General features: G+C 62.7%; 2 protein-coding genes across 22 annotated transcripts in view; one reads left to right on the plus strand and one right to left on the minus strand.

Annotated features, from left to right (window-relative positions):
• The window catches only part of EPN2 (epsin 2), a 68,024-nt gene extending 60,138 nt beyond the window's left edge, over window positions 1-7,886 (plus strand). For 7 of the 15 annotated variants that reach the window (XM_070061529.2, XM_089317868.1, XM_051824448.3 and 4 more), the window contains 3 exons: window positions 2,338-2,511; window positions 3,058-3,144; window positions 3,256-3,872. In XM_070061529.2, the coding sequence (XP_069917630.2) occupies window positions 2,338-2,511; window positions 3,058-3,144; window positions 3,256-3,827 (833 nt within the window). In that variant the 3' untranslated portion in view covers window positions 3,828-3,872. Of the gene's footprint in view, window positions 1-2,337; window positions 2,512-3,057; window positions 3,145-3,255; window positions 3,873-4,976; window positions 5,193-5,409 lie in introns of those variants that run through there. The other 8 variants (XM_070061530.2, XM_070061531.2, XM_070061533.2 and 5 more) reach the window with 2 other exon arrangements.
• A 1,329-nt stretch (window positions 7,887-9,215) lies between these two features.
• B9D1 (B9 domain containing 1) lies at window positions 9,216-15,708 on the minus strand. Of its 7 annotated transcripts, none has more exons than XM_008250338.5 (7): window positions 15,455-15,694; window positions 14,880-14,948; window positions 13,444-13,555; window positions 12,181-12,277; window positions 11,811-11,873; window positions 9,508-9,575; window positions 9,216-9,412 (listed from the first exon to the last, which is right to left on the minus strand). In XM_008250338.5, the coding sequence occupies exons 1-7, from the start codon at window positions 15,515-15,517 to the stop codon at window positions 9,270-9,272; spliced, it is 615 nt and encodes a 204-aa protein (XP_008248560.2). In that variant the 5' UTR covers window positions 15,518-15,694; the 3' UTR covers window positions 9,216-9,269. The 7 variants fall into 7 exon arrangements, with proteins under 7 accessions (XP_008248560.2, XP_051680424.1, XP_089174002.1 ...); XM_051824464.3 differs by having other exon boundaries at window positions 14,924-14,948; window positions 15,455-15,590; XM_089317876.1 differs by lacking the exon at window positions 12,181-12,277 and having other exon boundaries at window positions 15,455-15,700.
• Window positions 15,709-16,917: the final 1,209 nt, after the last annotated feature.

A 16,917-nucleotide genomic window follows, 5' to 3' on the forward strand; every position in this document is an offset into this window, starting at 1 on the left:
TCAATAAATGAAGCCGACCGGAGGACTTTAGAGGGCTGAGGGAAGGCAAGAAGAGAAAGGCAGAGGTGGAGCACTGATGGACAAGACTGGGGAGCCCGGGGGGGCTCGGTGGAGCTGCTCCAGTGTGGCTGGGGAGCCGCGGGCACGCTTCTGCGGGGACTTCCCAGAGAACGGGTACTCGGGAAGCCTGGGCTGCAAGAACCGCGGAAAGCGCCCTTTGATCCAGGGAGCCCGAGTCCAGCCCTTCCCCACCTAGACACAGCACCGCCCACGGAACAGGCCACTCGGTGGCAGGGAGAGGCAGACGACAGTGGGCTGGTGTGTTCAGCACGCGGGAAGGCAGCCCTATCGCCAGCGGATCCGTTCTTAGTGGAGTCCCCTTCTCTCTAAGAGTGGTAGTGTGGAGACAGCAACGGAGACCAGGACCTCTGGGATCTGCGCTCCGTCAATGCCGAAGGCGGCACGATGGTGTCTCGTGGGGACAGAGCACGAAGAGGGACTGGTGCCAGCACATCTGTCTATGGAAGTGCCGAGGGAGTCCTTCGCTGATGGGAGGGGAGAGCAGACGGCCAGGTCATCAGGAGCCACGAAGGACTCCAGGGAGGGACGACAGTGGGCGGGAGTGTACAGGAAGCAGCCAGGATGCAAGGCGAACCGAGCAGCACGGGGAATGAGTGACCATGTGCTGAGCAAAAGAGCCAGCCTCGCCACATTCCACAACACGAGAGTCACACAGAGCACGTTTTCTGGTCACAGTAGTCTTGAGAATCAGTAGCACCGAGGTAAGGACGGGAATTCCACTCACTAGAAATTTTAATTTTTTTTTTTTTTTTTTGACAGGCAGAGTGGACAGTGAGAGAGAGAGACAGAGAGAAAGGTCTTCCTTTGCCGTTGGTTCACCCTCCAATGGCCGCCGCGGCCGGCGCACCGCGCTGATCCGATGGCAGGAGCCAGGAGCCAGGTGCTTTTCCTGGTCTCCCATGCGGGTGCAGGGCCCAAGCACCTGGGCCATCCTCCATTGCACTCCCGGGCCACAGCAGAGGGCTGGCCTGGAAGAGGGGCAACCGGGACAGAAACCGGCGCCCCAACCGGGACTAGGACCCGGTGTGCCGGCGCCGCTAGGCGGAGGATTAGCCTAGTGAGCCGCGGCGCCAGCCACACTCACTAGAAATTTTAAAGACACTTGCGGGGCCGACGATGTGGTGCAGCAGGGGAAGCTGTGTCCTGCAGTGCCGGCCTCCCATATGAGCACGGGTTCAAGTCCCGGCTGCCCAACAGAGGGAGCCCCGGAGGAAGCACATGGCACAGGGGCACGTGGGACGCAGATGCACAGATGGACGCTTTTTTTTTTCTTAATGTTATTTCTTTGAAAGAGGGGAGGGAGCTTTCATGTGCTGGTTCTACTCCCCACATGCCCACCACAGCCAGGGCTGGGCCATTGGCCAAAACAAATGTGGGTCTCCCAGTTGGATGGCAGGGACCCAAATGCTTGCGCCATCCCCCGCTGCCTTCCCAGGGGAAGTGGAGTCGCTGGGACTGAGGTGGGCACTCTGGTAGGGGATGTTGGCTTCTTCCGCGGCGGCTGCACCGCAGCACCCACCCCGGGCTGTGAGAGACAGAGGCGACCCAGACTCAGACAGGCACCTTCATAGGAGAGGAATCTGGAAGATCCGGGAGTGTCGGACAAGACGCAGCACTTGATAAGGGGACAAGGACGTGAATCAAATCCATGGTGCAGTAGTGAATTTGACGCCCACCAGATTGGCACAGACGTTTTGAGCATTTAGAGAGTGGGTGGGCAGCTCCCCAGGCTGCTGGTGCAGCCACCGTGGGACTGGATGAGCCCGGTGGCGTGAAGAACGGATGGTGAGACCCCATATTGGAGCGCAGCTTCAGAAGACCGAAATAAAACACACCACGGGCTGAGCACTTGCCTTTTGATACACTGAAGTATTCTATTCTATAAAAAAACAAAGCCAGTTATGACCACTGAAGCCATCTTGTCGCTCACAGCCTGAATGCTGTGTTGCCGGCCTGTTTTGTACACTACGCTCTGCGGAGGGACCTGTGGCCATAGCCTCTCAAAGTGGGGTATAGCTCGGGGAGGGGGCTCTTTCGCAAGCCCCGTGTGCTGGAGGTGGTTTGGAGAGGGTCTCTGGGCTGCTGCATCTCGGGAGGTGGCCAAGGGCGCTCTCCCTCCCCGGGGCTCAGCCCCCGCCAGCCTGCTGCTGTGCCTGCCTGGCACAGGGGACAGACCCAGGTGTCCCTTGACCTCTTGCCGCAGCTGCCCTGAACTTTGGGGGAAGCCTCTCTGAGCCCTGACTTGGCCTTCTGCAGGTGCCAAGCCAGCTGCTTCTGTCGACCCGTGGGGAGTGCCCACCGGAACCAGCGCACACACTGTCCCCAAGAGCTCAGACCCCTGGGCGGCTTCGCAGCAGCCAGCTTCCGGTGCCGGGAAGACAGCTGATGCCTGGGGTGCGGCCTCAGCCACCAAGCCCATGTCTGCTTCTGGTGAGACCTCGTCCCCGCAGGGCCCCGGGCTGGTGGCTCCTCCCGGCTCCGGCTCCGGCTCCGGCTCCGGCTCTGGCTCCGGCTCCAGCTCCAGCTCCTGCTCTCGGCGAGCGGCCTGCTGGTCTGCCTGCATCTGCGTCTGCCCCCCACCCCTGCCCTGAGCCTTCGCCCTTGAGCTTACAGGCCCTTCCGCTAACCCCTCCCTCCCGGGGGGCTGCTGAGAGGGGCGTGGCTCTGGGTGCCACTGGCTGTGCCCCTGGGGTCCTTCAGGTGGCCTCCTGCACACCCTTAGCCAGCTTCCAGCCCTGCTGCCTTGTGCCAGGATCGTCACTGGCCCCCTTCCCTCGGGGTGGGGTTGATGAGGGCGGTGGTGGCTGGTGCCCACGGCTGTCCCCAGAGGCCAGGCTGCCTGCTGCTCTCCTGAGCTGACCTGAGCGAGCCTGTACTGCCCTGTTTGGCTCAGGCCTCCCGCTGAGGTGGGAGACACTGGGAGAGCCGCGTGGCCAACCCAGCTCAGCCCATGCCACGGGCCTCTCTGTCCACCAGGGTCCTTTGAGCTCTTCAGTAACTTGAATGGTACAGTTAAAGACGACTTCTCCGAATTTGACAACCTCCGAACTTCAAAAAAAGCAGGTAAGTAAAGGTGGCGCTGGTCTCCCTGGCCTGCAGTGTGTCTGCAGAAGCATCAACCAGCTTTCAAAACCTGCGTGTATGCCTTTTCTCTGTGTTTTTATCCCGTTGCAGCCCTGGCCAACTCGCCCAGCGAGGCCCCGCCCCCCACGTCTGCTACTTCCTGTCCAGCCACTCCCCAGGGTGCCCGCCTTGGAGACCCACAGTCTAGGCTCTGGGCCCAGCCTCCTCCCATGGGTGCATTGAGCAGCGAGGACATGGAGGGGCAGAGGGACGCACCCCCGTGTGCGAGGGGGCCGGCTGGGTGGCTCTGTCCCCTCCCTCAGGGCCTCGCCTCCTGGCCCGCTCGCCCCTCCCAGGTCCCTGCTACCCTGTCCCTGCCCTCTGGAGCCCTGCCAGCTGCAGCACAAGCCCAGCCCTCCCACCTCCCAGCCCCTTGTAGCTCAGCAGCTCCCAGCAGGAGCCCAGAGGCTGTTTTTCAAGGTCTTCCTGCTGCTGCATTTAAAAAAAAAAAAGTGAAATTCCAGAACACAGCCAAAGTGCGTTCTGCCTGTCCTTGGCTGCCCCCCCCAGCCCCGTGCCTCAGTGGGCAGGTGCTTGGCCATGACAGCTTGTTGACTTTTGAAATATCTGTCCCCAATTATAGAACCGTTTCCGGCGTAGAAAATTTAGAATTGCACGATTAGGAATTTCCGCATTGTAGAAAATGTGGAATTGCGAACCCTTCCAGCTACCCTCGGCCACGCGGTTTGCTTCCAGTGTTTTTTCTGAGTGTGTACACTCTGCTGTGTGCACGTCTCCCTGTCAGAGTGGAGTCTGTCCCCAAGACGGTGAGAAAAACAGGCGCAAAGCATCCTCTCTGCACAAGAATACCCTGGGACAGAGTTTGTAGCCAGCTGTGTAACCCCTCTCTCTGTGGCTCAGTGAGCAGTCAACTTCCGGGAGTGCCTGAGGGTGCCTGCCAGTCACTAATGCTTTGTGCTTACGTCCCTGTCCCCATTTCATGTGATTCTGAGGAATGGGCTTGCTGAGCGAGAGCTTGACCAAGGTTAGGAGCCCCTGCCGGCGGGGCCACGGTGCCTTCCTGCTGGTCTGTCTCAGCATGCCCTCTGGTGGCCAAACTCTAAAATACAATTTGCTTGTCTTCCCATCAAAACCATGTTCATAGTAGACAACTAAGAGAATGAAATCGCAAGACAAAATATAAACTACCCATGCCTTGCCACCAGTCCAAGTTCACATCCTAATTTTTTTTGAAGGGTGCCTTATATATACATTGTTTGAAACCTGTTTCGATTGAAAAACTTGGATTTTTTTTTTTTTTTTTTTGGTCTTTTTAATTTGAGACACAGAGGGACGGAGACAGAAGCCCTGTGGGCTGGCTCACTCCCCCAGAGCCCGTGACAGCCGGAGCTGCTCTGGGACTGAAGCTGGGGCCCTAGAATTCAATCCAGGTCTCCCACGTGGGAGGCGAGAACCCAGTGACTTGGGCCGTCGCACTGCCTTGCCCGGGTGCACGCTGGTAGGGAGCTGGAGTGGGCAGCCGGAGCTGGGACTCACACCGGGCTCTCTGATGGGCTGTGGGCTCCTCCCTCCACGCAGTGTTTGGTAACAGCTTTCTTAGCTCATTTTCAGGTTTTCTTTTGCTCCTGCATTTTGGGCTTTGGCGCTGTGGCTGCGTGGTTTTAGGACCCGCCTGTGCCAGACACACCGGTGTAGCTTCGGCACTGACCACATCCGTGTTTCGCTGATGCCCTCTGGGCTGGCAGCGTGAGGTGCGTGGTCAGGTGTCTGCCTGCACGCTCACCGTGCCCGTGTGTGTGTCTCACTTGCAGCCGAGCCTGCGGCCCCCCCGCCTTCTCAAAACAACGGCACTACGAGCCCCGACCCCTTCGAGTCTCAGCCCCTGCCCGGCACCTCCAGTAAGCCCAGCAGTGCCCGGAAAACGCCCGAGTCCTTCCTGGGCCCTAATGCAGCCCTGGTGAACCTGGACTCCCTGGTGACCAGGCCCACACCGCCAGCCCAGTCCCTCAACCCTTTCCTGGCGCCAGGTAGGCTCTGTCCCCGGCCCCTGAGTGGGTGTGGCAGGCCGGGGTAGGGGGTGACTGGCCCTGGGACCTCTGGGAAAAGCCCACCACCCTCCCTGGACCGTGCCTGGGTAGACGTGGAAGCTGCTCCTTGGCAGGGTGGGGGGGAGGGGGCAGGACAGGAGCACCTGGGGGAGAGGCCGTCCCAGCAGCTCGGCCCTGCCCGCTGCTCTCTCTCCAGGTGCGGCCGCCACCTCGGCCCCTGTCAACCCGTTCCAGGTGAACCAGCCCCAGCCGCTGACACTGAACCAGCTGCGCGGGAGCCCCGTCCTCGGGAGCAGCGCGGCCTTCGGGCCTGGCCCCGGGCCGGAGCCCCTGCCTGTGGCCCCCGTGACCTCCACAGCCCCACACCCCGCTCTGGGGGCCGGGGGCCCCTCCCTGACACCGCTGGGCCCTGCAGCCATGAACACGATGGGCAGCGTGGGCCTCCCCTCGTCGACAGCCCAGGCCTCCGGCACCACCAACCCTTTCCTTCTCTAGCACCTGGCCTGGGACTGGCCAGAGGGTGCTGAGCTGGGTTGCTGTTCTGTGGGACGATGTCTGAGGGGTGGGGGTGGGGCAGGGTGGGTCTGGCTTCCCTGCAGCCCCCACCCTCACTGTCCAAGGCATGTGGGCCCCCCCGCCCCCTGTCCTCAGCCTGACCGGCTCTCACCACTCCCTCCCGAATGCTCAGGTCCTGGCTGGGCTCTGAGGCCCAGGACAAGGAGGCGGGCACGGGGGTGCGGCCCTCGCCCCAGCCTGAGCCAGTGGGCCTGCCTGGCAACTCGGGACAGCCACCTCGTCCTCCACCCCCGGCCCCAGGGGCAGCCCAGGCAGTCCCAGCGTGGACGGATGATGCGCTGGCCCCATAGACACCCTGCTGGGGAAGGGGTGGCGCCTGGGTCGTTTTCCTTTGACTCTGTGTGAGTTCAAAGCAAGCAGCAGCACCGTGGACAACTCTCGACGTAAACCCACTAGCGCGAGCTTTCACACTAACCTGAGCATAACCCTGCCACGTCGGTTCTCTGCTTGTATCTGTTTGCACATAATCTGTTTAGTACAGTTTCATATTTGAGTTTGCAGAATTATCTAATAGTCTTTTTTTGGCTAATATTTTTATAACGTGGTTCTTATTTAACTGTCTAGTTTTGATAGAACTGACCAAGTCTGGCTGAATTAAGATGTTGGCACGTGTCGTTTAGTGGTTTAAATCCTCTTATTTATGGTTTTAACTCTGTGTGAGAAGTTGAGAAGGAAGAGCTCTTCGGATGACAAAAATGCCTTATGGAGAAACTACAGCAAAACTGTTGATAGGAAAAAATAGGGGAATTTGATTACACATGAAAGATGTTTATTTAAAAGAAAAATTCCAACAACAAAAATCCTAGCCTCCGGCTGCCTTTTCCTTTCAACTCCCCCTTTTTGGTGAATTGCTGAACCCACCGACTCCCAGAGAGGCTATTTTTACTGATAAACCAACATCCTCAAAGTTAAAAGGAAAACGCTAATGTATGAATGTGACTCACCAGTTTTTATCGACTAATTCCTTTTTTTAAATTAAGTAGGCCTGCAGGGATTAAGAAGGACTTGTGTTTACAGTGGAATTGGAAGTGGAAGAGCGTCCTCCGCCCGGCCCCCACGCAGGTGCAGGGGGTGGTCCCACGTGGGGGTGTGCGCTATGCATGCAGTCCCAGGGGGCCCAGTCCCCAGGTGGAGGCGGGGCCGAGGGACCAGGGCTGGCCCGGGCCACCTGCCTGCTAACCCCAGACGCGTGCGCAGGCTGCGTCGTCTCTGTTTGGAGATGAAATTAAAAAAAAAAAAAAACACAAGATCCGCACGTGGGACAGTGGGGTAGCAGTGGGGTAGATTTTGAACAGACGTGCACTAAGACTGCCACCCTCTCCTGAGGTCCTACTGTCCCCCCCCCCCCACACGGGTAATAAAGTATTAAGTGCAAGTGAAAGGCCAGGAAGGACTTGCTCCTCCCCAAGGAAGGGCCAGCCCGCCTCCGTGTTGGGGGGCCGGGTGGCCGGCCTGGCAGGTGCTCCTGGCTCTCTTCTAACCTGCTCTGAGGACAGCTGAACGCTGGCCAGCACTTCTCTGGATCCAGAAGGAGAGGCGCCATTAGCACCGGCTCCCAGAGGTTTGTGGTGGTCCCTGGGCTGCCCGCTCAGGCCCTCTCCCCGTGTCCTGTTTGAAGAGCCCAGCCCCCTACCCCTGCGTCCCTGGGGCTGGGGCTGCAGCAAGGCTGTCTGGGGCTGCCCGTCCAGAGCTGCTGCAGGACGCCTGCTGGGAAGGTGCTTCCCCTCACATGGTGCGCGGCCCGGGCCAGCCTTACGCCTCTGACTCCGCTGCTGGGGGTCGGGGATCCTTTGGTCCCAGATGAGCCCTTCCTGATGTGAGATAGCCACGAGTCACCAGGGCTCAGGAAGACGGTCCCAGCCCCACCTGGCAGGCGTCCCAAGCACCCAGTGTCCCATTGCCCACTGCACTGATCATGAAGCCGCCAGCCACTGCCACGCATGTTGCTCACGTGCCGTGCCCCCTCCCTCCCGACGGGCACCCCAGTGCGAGACGTCACCCAGCTGTGTCTCAGTCCCAGGGGCCGGTGGCTGGTTTGGAATTTGTGTTGACTGTTGATATTTACTGTATAAATATAATTTATCATTTGTATCATGATGCGGTTTCCGTCTGTGTCTTTCCCAGGCCACGGGAGGGGGCCAGTCGGCCTAGGGAGACACCCCTGCCCACCGTCAGCGTGTAAGCACTCGGGCCGTCTTCTACTGCTTTCCCAGGCCATAGCAGAGAGCACTGCAGGTTGTTGGTTTTTTTTTTTTTTGTTTGTTTGTTTGTTTTTGACAGGCAAAGTGGACAGTGGGAGAGACAGAGAGAAAGGTCTTCCTTTGCCGTTGGTTCACCCTCCAATGGCCGGCGCACCGCGCTGACCCGAAGGCAGGAGCCAGGTGCTTCTCCTGGTCTCCCATGGGGTGCAGGGCCCAAGCACCTGGGCCATCCTCCACTGCACTCCCAGGCCACCGCAGAGAGCTGGCCTGGAAGAGGGGCAACCGGGACAGAATCCGGCACCCCAACCAGGACTAGAACCTGGTGTGCCGGTGCCACAGGAGGAGGATTAACCTAGTGAGCCGCGGCGCCGGCCAGCAATGCAGTTTTTTAAAAAGGTTTGTTTATTTGAAAGCTAAGAGTTACAGAGAGGGGGAAGAGACAGAGATCTTCCACCCTGTGGTTCACTCCCCAAGTTGGCTGCAACAGCCAGGGCTGGGCCAGGCTGAAGCCAGCAGTCAGGATCTCCATCCGGGTCTCCCACATGGGTGCAGGGATTCAGTCACTTGGGCCTTTATCTTCTGCTTTCCCAGGTGCGTCAGCAGGGAGCTGGCTCAGAAGCGGAGCAGCAGCACTGGAACTGGTGGCCACATGGGATGGGGGGGGGATAGCTTCCGGGGCCGCTAACAGCCAGCTTGTGGGGTTGAATCCACAAGTGGAGAACCTGTGGACCCAGGAGCCCAGGCGGTGGGCGTGGGGGCTCCCTGTCACGTTCAGCTTTGCTGTGTAACCACCTGGCCACGTCAGAACCCAGACCACTAAACCTGAGGCGAGGGTGGCCCACGTCTCGGCTGAGGAGCACTCACAGGAAGGAGGTTTTGGGTGGGGACAGATGTCTCTCCCAGGGGTCCCTGCAGGGGCAGGATCCTACAGGAGGCAGGCAGCAGGAGCCCCCCGTGGGTCTGACAGCCGGGAGAAGCGGAGCACATGGGCCCACCGGCCCTGGGGTGCAGAAGGTGATGGTGGGAATAGAAGGCGAGAAAGCTTTTCCCAGACCAGGGCTGCAAGGTGGTCACGGAGCACGGGGCTTCTTCCTGGCACCCCATGCTTCAGAGGGAGACAGTGGGCGTGCCAGCGGAACCAGCGCTGGCGGCAGCTCAGCCTGCAGGCCTGGGTCCCCACCCTGCGCTGGGGAGGAGGGCTGAGGGGACAAGGTGGCGCCAGCACTCCCGCAAAGTGACTTTATTTTACAAAACAGTTCTGCCCCCAACACCAGGGCCCTCAGTGGGGCAGGCCCTGCGCGGGGCTGGTTCCCCAGGTGGCCTGGGTGTCCGTGGGCCCCGTGTCGTAGCCCAGCTTCCTCATGTCCTTGGTCACCACATTAAAGACGACGGTGACAAAGCCCTGGGAGCGGACGCGGGTCACTGGGGACAGAAGGACAGCGTCAGTGGGGCTCAGCCTCCGTGGTCCCTTCTGGAGGATGGGGCAATGCCTGGCCCTCCCCTCCCATGGGCTTTACCTTCCCGGCCTTCTCCCTGCGCCACCACCTTGGGGTCCGTGTACTCGGGCCGCCGTCCCATGAACCAGCTGGGAACACGGGGGGAGGGGGGGAGCCGGGTGAGCAGAACCCACAACCACCTCCACCTCCTGCCCCGCCCACTCTGCCAGGTCGCAGCCAGGGCAGACCTGTAGGGCTTCCCTCCCCACCCCACACTGTCCTCTCCCGCCGCACTCACTGAGGATGCAAGGGGGCACGATGAGGGGGTGGCCAGGGGGGCGGCAAGGGGGCCAAGGTGACCCCACCTCCTCCCACTGGCTGAAAGGTCACTCTGTCAACGGAACGGGAAGCAGGGCACCGCCCACGAGCCTACAGCTTGGGACCAGGCCTGTCCAGCTTATTGACAGGCCATACCCAGCAGTTTCCAACAGGGAGAGGGGGCGTGGCCTGCACCCTCCCTCATCCTCGGGGACAGTGGATGTGCCCATACTTGGGGCAAGGGTCTCACAGGTGGGGTGGGAGGTGCTGAGGTGTAGATTGTTCTAGGTTGTTCTGGATCTAGTTGAGACCCAAGTGTCCTCGTTAGAGGGAGCTCCGAGGCCCACAGAGGGAGGCCGTGTGACCAGGAGGCCGTATGGGGGCGACTCAGCCACAAGTGGAGGAGGCTGGAAGCCCCCAGGAGCTGGAGGTGCCCCCGAGCCTGCCCACGGGCCATTCCCGACTCCGGGCTTTCAGCGCGGGGGGGAGGTACATGGCTGCTTTAAGCCATCAAGGTTGTGGAAGTTACCCTGGTGGCTGCAAGACACTACGGGGACGATGGTTATGTGCGGGCCCATGGACGGGGAGGCGGTGGGGGGCAGGGATGGAGGGAGCGGGACGGCCCGTCTGCTCGGGCAGGCCTCTCTGGACACCCCCACTAGTGACCCAAGTACACATCACCTTGGCCGTGAAGAGCCGGAGCGAGGGGCTGGAGACGGCCCCCTGCGCTGGGCTACTCCCACCAGCACAGGAAACCTGTGGTTTTTCCAGCCGTCCGGCCTCATGCTCTGGGCTCGCACCTGCTCCCACACTCCCGCCACAGCCAAGCCTGCTCATGTCACCCCCACTGCACCCTGGAAAGCCCAGGGGGTGGGAGGTGCCACCTCTAGGTGACCCTGGCACAGGACATCTGGCTAGGGAGCCCCTTCCCACCTGGTGGCCTCCTAGAAGGGCTCCTGCGGTGGTGGGCACCCCAGTCCTAGGACAGAGGCCAGTGGACCCGCGGTCACTCCCACCACAGGCCTCACTCGGTGAGGCACCGCGGCTCTGAGGTTTGATGCTGTCCCTGCACCCACAGGGCATGGCCCCAACAGCCTGAGCCGGCTGGTGGGCAGCTGGCTGCCCACTGCGCCACAGAGCCCAGGCCATCCGTCCTCTAGGATGTCTGTGCCCTGGGCCTTCCCCTGACGCATCCCCTCCTCCGCCCTGGCTCACTGCTTCCCAGCCACGTTGACCTGCAAGGGCTCAGCTGTTCACTGTGCCTGGATTTTTTTTTCCCAAGACTGATTTATTTGAAAAGCAGAGTTACAGAGATAGGCAGAGATGTCCCATCCACTGGTTCACTCCCAATATGGCCACAATGGCTAAGGCTAAACCAGGCTGAAGCCAGGAGCCAGGAGCTTCTTCCGGGTCTCCCATGCAGGTGCAGGGGCCCAAGCACTTGGGCCATCTTCTGCTGCTTTCCCAGGTGCATCAGCAAGGAGCCGGATCGAAAGTGACACAGCCAGGACTGGAACCGGTGCCCATAGGGGATGCCGGCACTCCTGGCAGCTCACCCCACTGCACCACAACGCCAGCTCCAGTGCCTGGATGTTCTTCCACATTTTTCCCTGGTGGCCACTTACCTCTGCTCTTGTTTCTGCTTAAGTGTCACCTCCTCCCGGAGGTGCCCATGGGTAAAGACGTCTGGTGACCAGTGGATCAAAGGTCCCCATTGCGGGCAAGTCCCAGCTGCTCCACTTCCCATCCACTCCCTGCTGATGGGCCTGACAGCGGACGATGGCCCAGGCGCTTGAGCCCCTCCACCCGTACGGAAGACCTGGATGAAGCTCCTGGCTTAGGCCTGGCCCAGCCCCAGCTGTGGTGGCCATCTGGGAAGCGAACCAGCATTTTGCGGTGGCTCCGTGCCCGTCCGCGTTTCTCCCCTGCTCCATCCCAGACAGACTTGGAGCGGCTCCACGGGACCCGTTTAGGTGAGGCCCAGGTGCATCCCAAGCGTGGCGTGTGACGCCGTCTGCCACCAGAGCGGGAGGGGCGACTCGGGGGCACACGGGCAGGACACTCACCTGGTGAACTTCTGCAGTTTGGATGTGGACTCTGGGACGAACATGGGGATGGTCTTTCTGTACCTGGAACACACGCGTGCACACGGATGGCGCTGAACTGCCACAGGATGGCCCCGTGGGAGCCTGCAGCGAGCACACGGCCCAGGCCCAGCCTCCCCGAGTCCTTCCGGGCCTGCCCCCTGCCCAGCTTCAGTGCGAGCCTCGGCACCCACACGCGTGGGCCCCCCACCCACAGTAAGGGCTGCACCCCTCGCCCTCTGTGATGAGCTCTGCCCAGGCCCCTGGGAGCCCCAGAGACTTCCCAGCCGGAGGCCCAAACAGAACTGGAGGCGACATCTGCCCAGCAGCCAGGGGCAGTGCAGGGACCTACCGGCCAGGGGAGAAGGGGACATGCACGGCCCCGTAGCCCCGGACCACGTCGTTCCCGAACACATCCGGACCGTACACGCTGAGCACCATCTGTGGCCCTGGGGGAGGACAAGGCGGGGGGCAGCAGAGGGGCGGGGCGTCCAGCTGAGCTGCAGGCTGGGGATGGCGGGCTGGCGGGCGGGCGAGCGAGCAGGAGTGCACGTGGGAACTGACTGCACCCTGGTATTCCTGGGCCCGCCGTGGCACCCAGCCAGCCCCTCTGCATCGCCCCGCCCCCGCCACAGCTGTCCTCTGTCCCTGGGAGACAGGGGCAGAGGTTCAGTCCTGGCTCACTGGGCGCTTGCTTTCTGATGGAGGCGGTCACAGCTCAGGGGACTGGGGCGCCCACGCTGCACTCGGGAGAGGTGTCAGAGCAAAGCACTTCCAGGCACCTTCCTTTAAAACGGGCTAGTCAAGGCCGGCGCTGTGGTGCAGCAGGTTAAAGTCCTGGCCTGCAGCGCCGGCATTCCGCATGGTGCCAGTTCGAATCCTGACTGCTCCACTTCCGATCCAGCTCCCCGCTTGGCTCAGCTCTGGTTGTTGCAGCCATTTGGGGAGTGAACCAGCAGATGGAAGACCTCTCTCTCTCTCACTCTTGCAAATAAAACAAAACAGGGCTGGGGGAACCTTTCTCACCCAAGGGCCGTTTTCATAGTTTATAACCTCACCCACAGGCCTTGGGTCTTGGGCCTCCCAGGCCACATCTTAATGGCTATGCCCAAGGTGCTGTCCCCAAAAAACGCTTCTTATTTGCTTTTGTCAGGTGTCTGGACCCTAACAGTCTTGGAGCTTAAGCCCCAAATCCAGGGCTAGGACTGTCAGGGGCCTGGGACTCCACCCCCTTCCTCCCAGGGCAGCCCTTTGAAGCTCCCCTCCCCTCCCCGCTCGGCTCCAGCCTCAGGTTCTGGGGCCCTGGGTGCAGTCTCCCAGGACTCTGGACTTCCATTTCACCCCCCCCGCCCCGCTCCATCCTCAGCCTGTGAGTCTGCCCTCCAGCTGGCCCCCTGCCGCCCCCGGGAGCCCGACATGAGCCCAGGAGGGAAGCTGAGAGCCGCTGGGGCCAGAGCTGCCCTGACCCCCTCTGCACTGCCTGCAGGTGACCCGGGCCAGGGGAGGGAGCACATGGGAGCGACAGGCAGTGCCCACGTGAGCGTGGACGGTGCCAGGCAGGACGGCGCAGGGCCCGTGCCCGCCCCCCGCCAGCCCCACAGGTCCCTGCACTCACAGCCGAAGGGGTTGGTGCTCTTAAACGTGACGTCGATGGGGAAGTTCCACACCAGCGCCTGCCGCACGTCCTGGCTCTTGCACGTGATCTGTGAGATCCCCTCCTCCAGCCCCTGTGGGGACAAGGACGACGACGCTGGAGTCGGCTGCGGGCTGCCCAGCCACCACCCGCCCCTCCCCGCAGGCAGCAGGAGGGAAGAGCGGCCACCTGGGGCGGGTGCTGCCCGCAGAAGCTGCTGGGAAGCGCCCTCACCTGGTCACCCGCCCGGTCACACCTGCCCGGCACAGAGCACCAGAGCTCGGCCTCTGCCCTCTCTCGCCCGTGTCGCTGTAACAGTGCCCGTCCTGCTGTGCCCACCCTTGCCCCCACACAGCCGGCCCTCAGCAGAGAAGCCGGGCGAGGGGTTGGCTATTTATTTATCTACTGGGGAAAGCAGAGTTACAGACAGACAGGGAGGGAGGGAGGGAGGGAGAGAGGGAGAGGGGGAGAGGGGGAGAGGGGGAGAGGGGGAGAGGGGGAGAGGGGGAGAGGGGGAGAGGGGGAGAGGGGGAGACGGAGAGAGAGGGGGAGAGAGGGGAGAGAGGGGAGAGAGGGGAGAGAGGGGAGAGAGGGGAGAGAGGGGAGAGAGGGGAGAGAGGGGAGAGAGGGGAGAGAGGGGGAGAGGGCTTCTGTCTGCTGGTTCACACCCCAGATGGCAGCAACGGCTGGAGCCGGGCTGATCTGAAGCCAGGAGCCAGGAGCTTCCTCTGGGTCTCCCATGCTGGTGCAGGGGCCCATGTACTTGGGCCATCCTCCACTGCTTTCCCAGGCCACAGCAGAGAGCCGGATGGGAAGAGGAGCAGCCGGTACACAGTGTCACCCATAGGGCATGCTGGTGCTGCAGGTGGACGCTTCACCTGCTACGCCAGAGCGCCGGCCCCCAGAGGGCTCAGATCCCTCTCTTGTGGGTTCACAGCTCTCTGGTGGGGGACTACCTCCCTGAGTGAAGGCCCTGGTCCTTACTCTGCCCTACCAAGTCTTACAGAATCTGCCCCCTAGGCCTCCTGGCTTCCTCTCTGGCGACTCTTCTCGCTCGTTCCGTTCCCTGGCCGAGCTAGCCTCCTCACTGTTCCTCAGACGTGCCCCAGGGCCTTTGCACACCCTGCTCCTTCTGCCTACAGATTCCTCCACGGTTCGTTCCCTCACCGCCTTCGGGTCTCCTCTCCAAAGCCACCCTCCCGCAGGCCTCCCCCCCGCCGCTCACCCGGCCCCAGGCTTCCTCTTGGTTCCTCAAGGGAGACTCGATGATGTCACTAAGGACACGCCCGGGGGGACCAAGGGGCCAGACTTCACCTCCCCCAGGAACACACTCCTGCTCTGGCCCTCTCTGAAGGGGAGTAGCAGGGCGTGGGGGCCGCCCGCAGAGAGCCCGCCCGTCACCCCGGAGCCCAGCTTACCGCAGTGGGGGCCCAGTCCTGGCCGTACACAAAGCAGTACTTACAGTACAGGTCGTCATACTCCGGAAACTGTGGAGAGAGAGCACACGGGGCGGTCGGCGGGGCACCTGGCGGTGCAGTGGGGCCAGCCCCGGCGGGGGCTGGGGCCGGGAGCCTGTGCCCGTGGACAGCCCGGGCTGAGGCAGGCCTGGACAGCAGAGCCTGGGCCACTGTCCCTGGAGAAAGGGGCAGCCCGGTGGGGGCTGGGGGACGCCTGTTTATTTACCTGTAGTAGGCGGTCCCTTATGGTGGGGCGAGGCGGGGAGCTCGGCGGGACCCAGCCCCGCCCTCCCTGGTCACTCCGCCCAGTGAGCAAAGCATCCCGCTCCCAGCCCGAGCTCGGGGGTCCCGCGAGCCCCGCTCCGCGCCTTTACGCCCCCGGGAGGCTCCCGCCGGTGCCCCCACCAAGGCGACGCGACCCTCGGGCCCGAGTCCGCGCCTCGCGCGGCGGCAGCCTCGCGCCACGCCTCTCCAGCGCCGGATCCCCTCCCCTCGCCTGAGCGAGCGCCGCGCCTCTGGGGTCCACGGCTGCTCACCTGGGCGCTCTCCACCTGCCCGTTGACCATGAGCAGGAAGACGCTGGGACTCGCAGCCGCCATGGCCGGGGGAGACGCTGGGGCGCGGCGGGGCCGACCCACTCGGTCCACGCGCGCGCGGGATCTAAGAGGCGCCGCGGTTGCCGTGGATACTGACGGCGTGGCGCGCGGGACACGCTTCCTGCCAGCACCGCCTTCGCGGAAGCCAGCGAGTGAGTGGCAGCGCGCAGGCGCAATCAGCGGGGGCGGGAGCAGCCCGGGGGCCGGGCCAAACGGGGCGCGGCTCCTCGGTGGCACCCTGGTCCTTCCAGGCCTTGGGGCGCCCAGCTCGGCCATCGATCAGGTTACGGCCTTAGGGGACGTGCGTTCACTCCGACTCGGCCCTGCCCCCCCCCCCCTCCAGCGGAGCGCGGAGGCGGGAAAGAGCCGGGTCTTGAGGATAAGCAAGTGTTAAATAAGTACCCCCCTCCCCCGGCCACTAGATGTCGTGCGGCCCTGCCGGGAGACGACGGAGAGCCGGGCCCGGGCGTCCGGGAGGGTCCCCCCAGCTGGGGCCCAGCAGCGCCTTGGGGACTTCGGAGAGCCTTGGCCCGGAGCTTGTTAAACTTGGGGACCTCGAGAATCCACGCATCGAAGGCACTGCTGCTCCGTGGGAGTGGGGAAACTGAGGCCCACGGAGGGGTAGCCTCTGGCACTCCCGCCGCCCTACGCTCGCTCGGGGCTGGGGGACTCGCTGGCCAGAGCCATGGCTGTGTCGGGGCCGCTTGTTCAAAGGGGAGTCAGTCCCCGGCTGACCCGGCAGGCCACAGCTTCTGTTGCCACGCGGGTCCGCTTCCTCTTCGCACTCACTGAGAATTGCTCGTTGAGCTGGCCCGAAGGGCTGGGGGCCGGAGCACAGCACTGGGAGCACGGGCCAGGGCCTCCCTCCACCCCTCACCCCATTCTGTCCAGTTCAAATGCGCTCTCCCGCCGGCCCCACCCTCCTCTTTCCTCCTGTGATCGGGCACGCCTGCAAACGGCTGGGGGCTCCTAGCAGTTTCCAGCCCACATCAAACAGGACATCAAGGGGCCGGGAGCGCAGGGGTGGCCCCCAGGGACCAACAAGCCCAAGTGTGGGCAAAGGGTGACCAGGGCTAGCGGCCAAGTTCAGTGGCATTGGGAGGAACTTCCAGGGAGGGGGTGTCAGGGGCTGCTCGGGGCCTGCGGGAATGCTCACCCCAGTTCAGGTGAGCCAGCGGGGTGCAGGGGTCTGCAGAGGGGTGGAAGAGGCCCTCTGCCCAGGCTGCTGTGGGGTGCATCTGTGCCAGGGCTCTCCCAGCCTCCCTCTACACTCCCTGCTCCCACCTCACTGGTCCCCTGCCCACCTCTCTGGTGCTTCCCTCGAAGAAGTTTCCGGCACAGTGGGATCTGGGACCCCCTGGGCTTGGGGAGGGCCCACGAGGTGGGTGAGACGGTGCCGTCAG

Source organism: Oryctolagus cuniculus, chromosome 17 (genome assembly GCF_051225735.1).
Source record: "Oryctolagus cuniculus isolate XC-2025 breed Fujian yellow rabbit chromosome 17, ASM5122573v1, whole genome shotgun sequence".
NCBI classification, from domain to species: Eukaryota; Metazoa; Chordata; class Mammalia; order Lagomorpha; family Leporidae; genus Oryctolagus; species Oryctolagus cuniculus.

Bases quoted from the DNA above. Each gene is read 5' to 3' on its own strand.
- B9D1 (XM_008250338.5), bottom strand. From the start codon at position 15,517: ATGGCGGCTGCGAGTCCCAGCGTCTTCCTGCTCATGGTCAACGGGCAG. The intron at 14,949-15,454 runs GTGAGCAGCCGT...CTCTCTCCACAG, and splicing joins GGCAGGTGGAGAGCGCCCAG to TTTCCGGAGTATGACGACCT. The intron at 12,278-13,443 runs GTGAGTGCAGGG...GTCCTCCCCCAG, and splicing joins GAGCACCAACCCCTTCGGCT to GGCCACAGATGGTGCTCAGC.